This window comes from Pituophis catenifer, unplaced genomic scaffold (assembly GCF_029215685.1).
Source record: "Pituophis catenifer annectens isolate HBS135680 unplaced genomic scaffold, rPitCat1.0.hap2 SCAF_2, whole genome shotgun sequence".
NCBI lineage: Eukaryota > Metazoa > Chordata > Lepidosauria > Squamata > Colubridae > Pituophis > Pituophis catenifer.
Genome location: NW_027256882.1, coordinates 43,719,596 through 43,732,872, shown reverse-complemented (window position 1 = coordinate 43,732,872; position 13,277 = coordinate 43,719,596). Strand labels below are relative to the sequence as shown.

Below are 13,277 nucleotides of genomic sequence, written 5' to 3'. Positions count from 1 at the left end.
AATTCATCAGACCTTGAGTGGTGTTTTACTTCTCTTAACGTTTTGTTAAACAAACATGAAATCATTGAATAAGAAGGGACATAAAGTCCCAAAGGTGCTTTTTTCAAGAGGCAACTGGACTTTCTGATTTTTCTTTGAAAACGCTTTGGTTCTTATCCGAGAAACTTCTTCAGCTCTGACGGGATGGTGGGGAATGGAAGGCTTTGCAGACAGCTGGTCATTCGTATTTTTTTAGCGAGTTGTTGAGGCCACCTGGAGGTTTATCTGTGTTGTAAGGGCTGCCTGAGTGGTGCAAATGGGTGTGGAGCCTTCTTGGAACGGTTGATGTTGTATCCCTCCCCTTCTGTCGAGAGAGGGCTTGTTCAATTTTGACATAGATGGCCTCTTTGACCCCTCTTTCAAACCAGCGGTCTGTTGTGGTCCCGCCCTCCGAGCCTATCTCATCGGAGGAAGAAGGCTCCGAACATGAAGAAAAGGAGTCGGCCAGGCCTCCCTCTCCAGGCCCCTCCCCTCTGGCACTGCCTCAAGTGCCGGCTGAGGAAGAGGAGATTAGCCAGGAACCAGGTGTCTCCGATGAGAGCGAGGGAGGTGATCTGTCGTTCCTGGATCCACGCCAACGAAAGCGTGATAAACGGTTGCAGCAGTTAAGGAGGCGTGCCAGGGATTATAACTGAGTCACTGGACCACACCCCAGAGACTATATAAGAGAGTGTGGTGGCCATTTAAGACTCTGTGACGGACAAAAACTAACTCTGGCTAGTCACTTGAACAACGCCTAAATCTGCTGAAGGTTCCTTGTTTTGAACTGGACTATTTGCAATTTGTATGTATTTTCTGTTTATCTGATGAAGTAAAGCCCTTGGCAGTCGATGCTCGTATAGCTGCCAAGTTTTAGATAACAACCTGTGTGCGTGCCAAGTGCTTTCTTAACCCTCGGCTGGCTGTGTGTGTGTGTGTGGAGACGGGGACAGAACACAGTTCCCTCTGTCCAAAATGTGGACTTTGCTGTCTTCAAAAGAGTGGCCTTTGTCTCAGTGGTGGGGTTCTGTGGGTGTGGCTTGGTGGGCGTGGCATGGCTTGGTGGGCATAGCAGGGGAAGGGTACTGTAAAATCTCCATTCCCTCCCCACTCCAGGGGAAGGTTACTGCAAAATCCCCATTTCCTCCCGATCAGCTGGGACTTGGGGGCAGGGCCAGTCAGAGGTGGTATTTACCGGTTCTCCGAACTACTCAAAATTTCTGCCACCGGTACTCCAGAACTGGTCAGAACCTGCTGAAACCTACCTCTGCTTTGTCTTTTAAATGCAGATGGACTGCTGAATCTAGTCCTGATGTCTAGTTCTCTATGTTGTGCCATGTGTTTATCAAGTGGTTGTTTTGTTTCCCCAATGTACTGATCTGCACATGGCTCACTGCATTGTATTTCATATACCACATTACTCAGTTTGTGTCTGGGTGTTTTATCCTCAACAACTCGCTAAAAGAATGCAAATGACCAGCTGGCTGCAAAGAGTATAAATCCTTCCATTCCCCAGCATCCAGTCAGAGCTGAAGAAGCTTCTTGGATGAGAAGTGAAACGTCTTCAAAGAAAAAAACAGAAAGTCCAGTTGCCTCTTGAAAAAGCACCTTTGGGAAAACCATGATCTAGATGACTGAGAATCCCCATAGACATCAAGGAACATAAAGGTAGTCCTTGACTTATGACCACAATTGCGACCAGAAGTTATGTTGCTAAGCAAGGTGGTTGTTAAGGGAGTTGCATCCAATTTTATGATCTTTTTGGCCCCGGTTGTTACATGAATCACTATAGTTGTTAAGTGAATCATGCACATGTTAAGCAAATCCAACTTTCCCCATTGACTTTTCTTGTCAAAAGCCGCTGAGAAGGTTGCAAATGGCTATCACATGCTCTGGGACACCGTTGTAAATACCTGCCAGTTACTAAGCACTCAAATTCTGATCATGTGACCACGGGGATGCTGTGACAGTCCTAAGAGCATGGAATCAGTTGTAAGTCACTTTCTTCAGTGCCAGTCTAACTTTGAATGGCCACTAAACAAATGTTTATAAATCAAGGTCTAAAAAGCTATGTTGGCGCAGTGGTTAGAATGCATTATTGCAGGTTAATTCTGCCCACAGCCTGGAGTTCAATCCTTGCGGGGCTGAAAATTGGCTCAGCTTTCCATCCTTCCGAGGTGGGTAAAATGAGGACTCAGATTGTTGGGGGGAAATAGGCTGACTCTATAAACTGCTTAGAGGGGGCTGTAAAAGCATTATGAAGTGGTATATAAGTCTAAGTGCTATTGCTAAGTGCTATCTTCCCTTCTTTAACAAAAGCAGTTGTGCATGTAAGTCTGCAGAAAGAATAAGCTTAAACAGTGGTTAAAACAAAAGAAAAAAAGCGCGAAGAAATCCAGCAGGGATGGTGGCGTTTGAGTCTTACAATCATCAGTTACATCACTGTCGTCACCGTCTTCATCAGCTTCGCCGTCAGGGAAACGGTCCCGCTTAGTGACGGCTTTCGGCATCTTTGGGAACTTCCTCTCCACCCAGCCTCTGACAAGAAGTTGTCTTCGGATGATGGGGTACGGACCATGGACCATGAAGATCTTCCTTTGCTATGAGTTGGCAGGACAATGAGAGGATTAGCTATTTTGCACTGCAGGAGGAAGACCGAGTGGCGCTTAGGGGCAAAATGTTCCAAAACAAAGGAAAGGTTTCAATGGAAGGATAACACAGTTGGAAGGGACCTAAGAGGTCTTCTAGTCCAACCACCTGCTCAAGCAGGAAACCCTACACCAGGGGTCCCAAACCACTGGGCCATAGTCCACTATTGGGCCACGACCTATTTGCAACTGGGCCGCGCAAGTGGCAGGCTGGCGTGCATGTGCAGCTTGATTTATGCGAGTGGCGGGCCTGGCTCCCCTCTTCCCCTCTCCCATCAAGCTGCCAAGCCACAAAGATTGGGGATTGCTGCCCTATACCAGGGGTCGGCAACCTTAAACACTCAAAGAGCCACAAAGGTCCTAACTGGAAGCCCCCCGTTCAATTCTGGAGCTGACCGGAAGTCTGTTTCCCCCACCATAGAGTCTCCTCCTAGCATGGCGTCCTTTTTCCTCTACTACTCCTAACCCTAACAATTGTGGGGTGACCTGAAAACTCGCCCCTTGCCATAGAGTCTCCTCCTGGCATGCCCTGCTCTCCCCCCCCCTCCCAAACTGGAAGCTCTTCTCAAAATTGTGGTGCCGACTGGCGACAGGGAGCCACAGCAGAGGGATGAAAGAGCCACATGTGGCTCCAGAGCCACAGGTTGCTGACCTCTGCCCTATACCATATCAGACAAATGGTTGTCCAATCACTTCTTCAAAACCTCCAGTGAGGGAGTACCCGCAACTTCTGGAGGGAAGCCATTCCACTGATTAATTGTTCTCGCTGTCAGGAAATTTCTCCTTAGTTTTACTTTACTTCTTTCCTTGATTAGTTTCCACCCATTGCTTCTTGTCCTGCCTTCTGGTGCTCTGGAAGATAGTCTGACTCTCTCTTCTTTGTGGCAGCCCCTGAGATATTGGATCCATACTATCATGTCACCCCCTGATCCCTTTTTTTCATTAAACTGGACATACCCAATTCCTGCATATGTTCTTCATATGTTTTAGCCTCTGGTCCTCTAATCATCTATTGCTCTTCTCTGCACACTGAGGTTGATCTAGCGAACGGGACCTAAGGAGGCAAATTCAGTCGATATCATTACCTTGATGGCTCTCTCCACATACTGTCTGGCTTGCTTGAGGCGATCTGGATTGAAAGAAAAGGTGACATTGATGCTGCGTTGTGTGCACCCATCTATCAGTGAAGCTGTATATCCTAGGATGGGGAAAAAAAACAAAAAACAAAATTTGCTTTCTTAGCTTTATAAGTCCCAAACTCATTTCATGCCATGGGACTAGTATCAGTTTTGACACTTGAGCTGTTGATTGTTAGTGCCTTATATAGTTCCATGTTGTCCCAAGCATTGTTCATCACTTATGTGCAGCAAAACCACAGAAGAAGTCATATGGAATTTGGGGTGATATCACAGGGATGGGTTTCAAAACCCGTCGTTATACTGGTTTGCTCGTGGGCACACTTGTGCGCACGCGCAATGCTTCTGCGCATGCACAGAAGCGACTGGGCGGAGCCTCCTGCTGCCGCTACCGGTTTGCCCGATCTGGGGCAAACCAGTAGCAACCCACCACTGTGATATCAGTATACTGCGGACATCCAATTAAGGAAGTTACTAACCAATGAAGGAAGCAATTAGAACCCTATGAACTGGATAATGAGATGGATCAAAACAAGGACAAAGTAATGTAAAAGCATTTCAGTTTCACAGGATGCTCCATTATAGATTTTTAAAGATTGGATTGTTTTTTTTAAGAAGAGATTGGAAGAGAATGGTATAGGACAGTGATGGCTAACCTTTTTGCCATCGCGTGCCAAAAGCGGGGGGAGCGGGGGTGGGTTGCACACATACGTGCCCACACCCATAATTCTATGTGCCCCGTTCCCACGCATGCGCGCACGCTCCTCCCTGCGCTCCCCCTGCTTTTGGCACACAATGGCATGGTGGGCCTGGTAGGCCTGTTTTTTGCTCTCCCCAGGCTCCAGAGCCTCTCTAGGAGCCTGGGGAGGGCAAAAACGGCCTTCCCCAACTCCCATGGAGGCCCTCCGGAGGCAGGAACTAGCCAGTTTCCCTACTTCTGGGTGGCCCAGAAGGCCCGAAAATCAGCTGGCCGGCACACACATGTGCGCCACAGCTGAGCTCGCGTGCACACCAATATGGCTCCGTGTGCCACTTGTGGCACATGTGCCATAGGTTTACCATCACGGGTATAGGAGCTCCTGCTTGGGCAGAGGATTGGACTAGACAGCCTCCAAGGTCCCTCCCAACTCTGTTATTCTGTAAGGTCGCCATTTTAGAAAAAAGAAACTTCACCAGTATAATTAAACAAGAGATTGCTCAACGCATACTGGATGTGTCCAAAGCTTTCATCTTATCTGTCAACTCTCGAAACAACTTTATCTGAAGCCATATTCTCTTTGCTTCGTTTCTTAGTTGCCAAACATATGGAGCAGTGGTGGGTTTCAAATTTTTTTATTACCGGTTCTGTGGGTGTGGCTTGGTGGGCGTGGCAGGGGAAGGATACTGTAAAATCTCCATTCCTTCCCCAATCCAGGGGGAGGTTACTGCAAAATCCCCATTTCTTCCCAATCAACTGGAACCTGGGAGGCAGAGAATAGATGGGGGCGGGGTCAGTCAGAATTTTTAGTACTGGTACTCCGAACTACTCAAAATTTCCGCTACCGGTTCTCCAGAACTGGTCAGAACCTGCTGAAACCCACCTCTGATATGGAGGGAGAGGGGACCAATGGAGTGTGAAATGTTTTCTTCTAATGTGCCAGAATATAACAGCGATAGGGCTGATGGGAACCAAGGTCACCTCAAAGAGCATTCGTAACAGCCGGAGGGAGCAGCTGAGAAGCCCGCCACCTACCTGGTTGGTCAACATGATCTGTGACACTGGGGGGTGGGGGGATATCTATTCTTTTAATTATACCAAACCGTGGGAAATATTTAGAGTTGGATTCACACCTGAACGTGCCAATAGGATGTACCCAATAAAGGAGATCTTTGAGAAAAGCTACAGCCTCAGAGTCCTGAATTGATTGGGATCATTACTCGGAACCATGACATTATCTCATAAGGATCTCAACAAACATAATGTATCCTTACTACATTACTATTGTTTATTGATAATGTGCAGGTAGTTCTGAGTTAATGTTAGTAATTGGGACTGGGACCTCCATCGCCAAATGGAGTGATTGTAAAACCACTTCCAGTTGCAGTTGTTAAGCAAATCCTTTGAGTGCTTGTTAGGCATGACATCATGCGATTGCCAATTGTGATCTCCGTGTTTGTTGGATTGGTGACAAAGGGTCATATGACTGTGGGACGCTGTGATCATTATAATTGTGAGCTGGTTGCCAAACACCTGAATTACAATCATGTGACTACAGGTAGTCCTCAACTTACGACCACAATTGAGCCCAAAATGTATGTTGCGAAGTAAGAAATTTGTTAAGTCAGTTTTGCTCCATTTTCTTGTCACATTTGTTAAGCGATTCACTGCAGTTGTGAAGTTAGTAACACGGTTGTTAAGTGAATCTGGTTTCCCCATTGACTTTGCTTGTCAGGAGACCCCGGGGCACTGCAACCATCATAAATGTGAGTCAGTTGTCAAGCATCCAAATGTAAGAGATGCTGCAATGGTCATAAGTGTAAAAAATAGTCATGTCACTTTTTTCCAGTGCTGTTGTAACTTCGAACGGTCACTAAGCGAACTGTTATAAGTCAAGGACTACACCTGTGTAGGGATTCTGCAATGGCCTCAATTATGAGGACCCATCTTAAGTCACTTTACTCAGTACTGTTTTAACTTTGAATTATGGTTAACCAAGGATTAACTGTATTGTAATCTGTCTCACATGTAATGTATCTGCCTAACCATTTTGTTTTCTCTCTACCTCATCCTGATTTAAATTCTGCATCAGTTAGCCCAGGGATGTGAAACTCAAGGTCCGAGGGCCAGATCCAGCCCATGGGGTGCTTAGATCTGGCCTGCGAGGCTGCCCTGGAAACAGCAAAGTCAGGGGTGAAATCCAGCAGGTTCTGACAGGTTCTGGAGAATCGGTAGTGGAAATTTTGAGTAGTTCGGAGAACCGGCAAATACCACCTCTGGCTGGCCCCAGAGTGGGGAGGGAATGGGGATTTTGCAGTATCCTTCCCCTGGAGTGGGGTGGGAATGGAGATTTTGCAGTATCCTTCCCCTGCCACGCCCACCAAGCCACGCCCACCAAGCCACACCACACCCACAGAACTGGTAGTAAAACAAATTGGATTTCATCACTGAGCAAAGGCCCGCAGTGCCTCTGCCAGCGAAAATGGAGGTTGGGAGGGAAAACGGAGCACGGGAGCCTGTTTTCGCTGGCAGAGCGCTAAGTTTACCACAGGCGCCCCCGACATGAGTGACATTGAGCTGGCCATGCTGACCTCGGCCCCCCAAGGTCAAACACAACTCTGATGTGGCCCTCAATGAAATCGAGTTTGACACCTCTGACTTAGCCCATTCTATACAGTTGATGAAACAAACTACGGTTCACCGAAGCTTATGCTTTTTAACAAATTTTGAGAGTCTAGATCTAGAAAGAAGCTACCAAAATCTCAGCTGATTATATATTTACCCCCAAAGATCAAAAGCAACCTGCTTTTGGCAACCATTGGCTGTGAAAAACAGGCAGAAGTCAGTGTCTTTATTCACCGTCTGATAGAAAAATAGAATGCAGAGCTAGGTGACTCATGGATTTAATTCAGCAGAATTCTCCTGATGTTCTTAATCAGAATGTGGTAGCTGACGTAGATGAAAAACAGCCTAAAACTTTCCTCGGGGCCTCAACTGCTAGCATCTTTGGCCTTTTCCTAACTCAGGCATTATTACTGAATGGAGCATCACACCTGCGGTTTGCAATTGCTCATACTAAATAGGACCTAGCAGGATCCTGGCCACTTACCTTCTGGCTTGTATCTGCTAGTATGTGATGCAGTCGATGACTGGTGCATACGTTCGACACTGCAGGACACATCTCCATCCGGCTTTAATCTACTAACTGAACTCATTTAGATAAAGATTTTTTTTTTTTAAGGTAAATGTTCGCATGGAACAAAGAATGTTTCTACTGCACATATAAAAAAAGAAGGCCTTTACCACCTCCTGTGGTAATTAAAAAAACTGAACCAAAATATTGATATCCCAAAGAATCTTTGTTACTGTTGTGAAACAACAGGTTCTGGCTTTTAGGATTTTAAAACCAAAAAAAACTCCCCATCATGATATTATCCCATGTACAGCATTTTTTAATAATATATGATTTGGGGGATTTGGGGGTTTATTGTTTGCTTTTTTGCTGTACACCACTCAGAGTCACATTGTTTGAAGGCCATATCTCATTTTTTCCCCTTATTGTCAGATACAGGCTCATGGAATTTGAGCCCAAACCATTCTTCTTGTTGTGGAGAGAGAGAAAAAAAATGAAAGGATTTTCTGAAGTAGGCTGCTTCAAGGACCTTGAAAAAAAAGCAAGGTAGAAATCTAGCAAACAAATATATATACATCAATAAATCTTAATTTAAGTTGGAGGAGATGTTCCCTCACCTCCTCTTCTAAGTCTTTTTCTCCTTTCTGTGTCATTATCTCCTTCTCCTTTACACTTCAGGCCTGCCTGCAAGAAACCATATTTATGTATTATTATTTTTTTTAATCCAAAATTCTCTGGATAGATTGGAAAACTATTTAAAACATTAAAAATGTTTAAAAACATTTTTTTAAACAATCCCAAAATATATAGAACATCGAATTCATTCAAATATGGTATAATTAATAGAACAGAAAAGATATAAAATAAAATTCACTATTCCAGTATAGAATGAACAATTAACATAAAAAATGTAAAGGGGTCCCTATGGATTTTACTCTGCTAGTTGTCTCTGACTATAGCGGGAGATGCTCATTTCCATTTCAAGGCCAGTGCTGTCCAAAGACATTTCTGTGGTCATATGATCAGCATGACATCTCGGAGCACTGTTATCTTCCCACCAAAGTGGTACTTATTTATCTACACGCATTTGCATGCTTTCAAGACAGGAGCAGGTTTCAAAACCTGTTGCTACCGGTTCGCTCGTGGGCAACCTCCTGACAAGCAAAGTCGATGTGGAAGCCAGATTCACTTAATAACTCTGTTACTAACTATAACTTCAGTGATTCACTTAACAACTGTGGCAAGAAAGGTCGTAACATGGGACAAAATTCACTTAACAAATTTCTCACTTAACATAAATTTGGGGCTCAATTGTGGCGGTAAGTTGAGGACTATCTGGGTTTCGTTTTTCTTCCAATCTATTAACACTGGGTGGGAAGCCGCCTTCAATCAGTGAGAACACAGGGAAAGAGTTTGGAAATGGAATCTGGTGGACAAATTTAAAATGGAGTCCTTAGCCATTTTCTCCTTGTGGGTATTCACCAGAGTTACCAAATCTACCAATTTGGAAGGCAAACAAGTGAAATTAAAAGGGCTTTCTGCTGGTGATAACTGAAGAAACAAAAGTTAAGGTAACAGATTACAAGGTAAGGTAACAGGCTACAATTGTGACGTAGAATATTTGAGGCATGTTTGTGTTCCTGGCTGACTGGAAACCTGGCAACAACAGCAAACCTGTAGTGGTGTTTGAATAAAAATAAGGATTGGAGCAATGAAAAGCAACATCTGGTCATAAGAGGGGATGAAAATGTATGAGACCGCAGGAGGCACTATAATATGAATTGTCGGAGGAAACAGACTTTACGAGGAAGAGATCTAACGAAAGACAAAGAAGGGATAATAAGGGCAATCACAACAAGATGCAGAAGATTTGGACTTCTGAAATTAGAACAGCTTTGATGCCTTTGCAGAAGGAAAAGGCTTCAAGCATTTAAATGGAAAATAAAAAAATAAAAGAAATTGCTGCGCAAGTAAAAAAAAAAAATGAATAGTCCTTGAAGATTAGAGGGGAGGCAGCTGTGTCAAATAAATAGAAGAGTTACTGTTCCTATTTAATCACTATTATGAAGCACAAATATGTGCTGACTGAACACATAAATTCATGGCATTTGCTGTCTACAAGAAACAGGGATTCAAGTGGTACATCAAAAGCCAGCTATTCTCAGGGGTTCAAACCAGTGATGGGTTTCAAATTTTTTTACTACCAGTTCTGTGGGTGTGGCTTGGTGGGCATGGCAGGGGAAGGATACTATAAAATCTCCATTCCCACCCTACTCCAAGGGAAGGTTACTGCAAAATCCCCATTTCCTCCCGATCAGTTGGGACTTGGGAGGCAGAGTATAGATGGTGGCGGGGCCAGTCAGAATTTTTACTACTGGTTCTCCGAACTCAAAATTTCCGCTACCGGTTCTCCAGAACTGGTCAGAACCTGCTGAAACCCAAACTATGTATGAAAACTCATGTGATCATAGGCAAACAGCATGATTATAAAGCTAGTCTGTTACCAAAACAAGGGACAGAGGGAAATCATTTCTTCCACCCTAAAAAGAGTGGCTTTTCTCCAGGGGTGAAATGTAAAATTTGTTAGTACCGGTTCTGTGGGCGTGGCTTGGTGGTGGTGGGGGTAATGTAACTGGGTGGGCGTGACCAACTTTTTTTTTTTTTTAACTTTTCAAAGCATTTTTTCTAATGCTTTGAAAAGCCTCTGCCGATCAGGAAACTCAGCTGGGATCATCAGAGAGGCTTTTTAAAAAATATCTCTCTGCGGATCAGGCAACTCAGCTGGGATCGTCAGAGACTTTTCAAAGCATTTTTTTACCATCTCTTCAGCCAAGAGTTTGCAGAAAAAAATGCTTTGAAAAGCCTCTGAGGATCCCAGCTGAGCCGCGCGATCATCAGAGGCTTTTTTTTTTCTTTTAAAAGCATTTTTTCATCGGAAGAGGTTGTAGAAAAAATGCTTTTAAAAGTAAAAAAAAAGCCTCTGATGATCCTGCGGCTCAGCTGGGCATGGTGGGGGTGGGGGTGCGCAGCGATTTTTGCTACCGGTTCTCCGAACCACCACTCGCCATCGCTACCGGATCGGGTGATCTGGTCCGAACCAGGAGCATTTCACCCCTGCTTTTCTCCCATTAACCATGCAGGCAGGAAAAACAGACGTAATAAACAACAACCATGTATATTGATTTTGTTATCAATTGGTCTTGTGTTTAATACATGGCAGCTGCTATCGTAATGGCTTCATTTGTTTTTCTACAATAAATTTACTGATCAGACTTTTTGTGCTCTTCGATGTTTGTTCTTGCAGTTTCTTGTCTAGCCAGACAAATGTAGTTGGACACATTGAACGATTGAAACTACTATTCAGACTATTTGCACCTTTGTTCTGCAAGAAGGCAATCAATTGTTTTTCTTGGCTTCATTCTTCTTCATTCTTTGCTTTAGATCTGTGAAGGCAAACCTATGGCATGTGTGCTCGATGTGGCACACGGAGCCATGTTGCCTGGCATGCACAGCGTCGCCCATTCCTTTTCCGGGTTCCTGGAGTGCATGCGCACACAACGATCAGCTGGCCTTTGTGCGGGTGGCAGTGCCAGAAACCAGAAGAGGTGGTCTTCCATTTTCCGGCATGAGCATGCTCGCCAGCCAGCTGATTGGCGCATGCGTATGTGCGGCAGTAACCAGAAAACTTACTGGCTGGAAGTACCTTATCCGGCACGTGTATGCCCCCTGGGCAAATCCTCTTCTTGGTCGCGGCCCTGACGAGCGCATGCACGAAGTGCTCCCTTTTTGTCATCATTGCTTTAGATGCTATCTAATCAAACTATATACTTCTGCTGAATGGGCGTCTAGGACACTGGCCTGACCATGGGCTGAGATTTATTATCATTTCATGGCTGGGAAAAAGTGACAGATATGATAGAAAGAACAACTTCCCAAACTACCAACAGCTGTTCTAATTGTATCACAATGCTATTTGCAGATTTGCTCCTTTCAGCTTATAGCATAGGAGTAGCAAAGAAAATAAGAAGAAAATAAGTAAACACTTAGTTTTGGAAATGTTGTCAACATTTGATGGCAAGCTTCATACCACGCTTGGCTGTATATCTTAGCTCTTCATTTAAACCCTTTTTCAGAACTTGGCTTATAGCAATAGCAATTAGACTTATATACTGCTTCAAAGTGCTTTACAGGCCTCTCTAAGCAGTTTACAGAGTCAACATATTGCCCCCACCAATCTGGGTCCTCATTTTACGGACGTTGGAAGGATGGAAGGATGGGTCAACCTTGAGCCAGTCAGAATCGAACTCCTGGTTGTGAGCAGTGAGTTAGCTTGCAATACTGCATTCTAACCACTGTGCCACCACAGCTCCAGTAGAACGCTCTATTAGCAGACAAAAATTACACCATATATACATAAAAGACTTGCCTGCTGTAGTACATGAAAATCAAAGTCTATACAGTGATACCTTGGTACTCGACTGCTTTGAAACTCATCAAATTTGCTACTCAACACATTTTGACGGGAAAATTTCGTCGCAGTACTTATCGTTTGTTTGGTACTCAACACACAAGCTAGAATTTATCGGTGTTGGCTGTCTTGTGACTCACTACATTATTCCTTATGGGAAAAATTTGTTTGGTACTCATTGTTTTGAGTACTCATTGTGCCTCCTGGAACCAATCAAGGATGAGTACCAAAATACCACTGTATAAACCAAGTCAAAAAGTGCCTGGTACTCTCTGAGTTTGCTTGTTTTCTTGCAGATGTTTTGCCCTAGCACTGATGATATTACCTAGTTTGGGTAACAAAATGTCTGCAAGAAAACAAGCTGTCAGGGTTCCAAGTGACACGCCCAACGAAAGAAGACTCCTAGGCTTGAAGTTCCTCAAAGTTCCATTTTATTAGAGATGTCATATTGGCACATCTGGGAAAACCCGAATCTGAAAGCTTCCAGGTTTTTCCCACCCAACAGAACGTCCAAGTCCCTGCCCAGCACCCACAAGTCCATCACGTGGCCCAATCAAAGCACCGTCCCAACTGGAGAGGCTTCCCAGTTCGACCCCTCCAGTTGCAGGGCAAGATGTCCTTGACTCTCTGAGAAAAGAATGTTATTATGACTATATATCATCCATGCTCCATACAATCCCCCCTCCCAGTTTCCCATAGTAGGAAATGTGGCAGGCCTAAAGGCCCAATGCAAAAGATGGTTTCCAGGCCTGGCACAAGCTCGCTCAGAGAACACCACGGATCCTTCATGTCAACCCTGAGCTACAAATATTCTTCTTTATTAGTACCAAGCTAGGGGTTTTCCTCCTCTTTTTCTAATTCAGTGGATGCTTAGGTATCCTCTCCAGATGTCTACAAGAAGCATCTAACAACAGTTCTCTCTGGCTTGGGAATTTCTCATTATTATTTTCCCCCAACTTCATTCCTTACAACTAGGGAGATTTACTTTCTAAGACCATGATTTAATTTATCTGAACGATGGCTGGATGTGTGGTGCAAGATAGATTGAACCACACATGGTCTGGTAAAAATATACCTGGCCAAATATGCAGAGAACTTTTCAAGAGGGCTTGAAACAGAATCCTGTGAGGGTTGAAAGAAAAACCGGAAAGAAACGTCAAAATTAAACTCTAATGCA

The 13,277-nt window shown here is 44.4% G+C and overlaps 1 protein-coding gene across 1 annotated transcript in view; it reads right to left on the bottom strand.

Annotated features, from left to right (window-relative positions):
• TTLL3 (tubulin tyrosine ligase like 3) overlaps positions 1 to 11,425 on the bottom strand; it is a 30,033-nt gene extending 18,608 nt beyond the window's left edge. The window contains exons 1-5 of the mRNA XM_070934342.1: positions 11,336 to 11,425; positions 8,250 to 8,316; positions 7,609 to 7,704; positions 3,752 to 3,795; positions 2,444 to 2,618 (exon numbers count right to left, since the gene is read on the bottom strand). Of these exons, the coding sequence (XP_070790443.1) occupies positions 2,444 to 2,618; positions 3,752 to 3,795; positions 7,609 to 7,704; positions 8,250 to 8,316; positions 11,336 to 11,425 (472 nt within the window). The remainder of the gene's footprint in view (positions 1 to 2,443; positions 2,619 to 3,751; positions 3,796 to 7,608; positions 7,705 to 8,249; positions 8,317 to 11,335) is intronic.
• Positions 11,426 to 13,277: the final 1,852 nt, after the last annotated feature.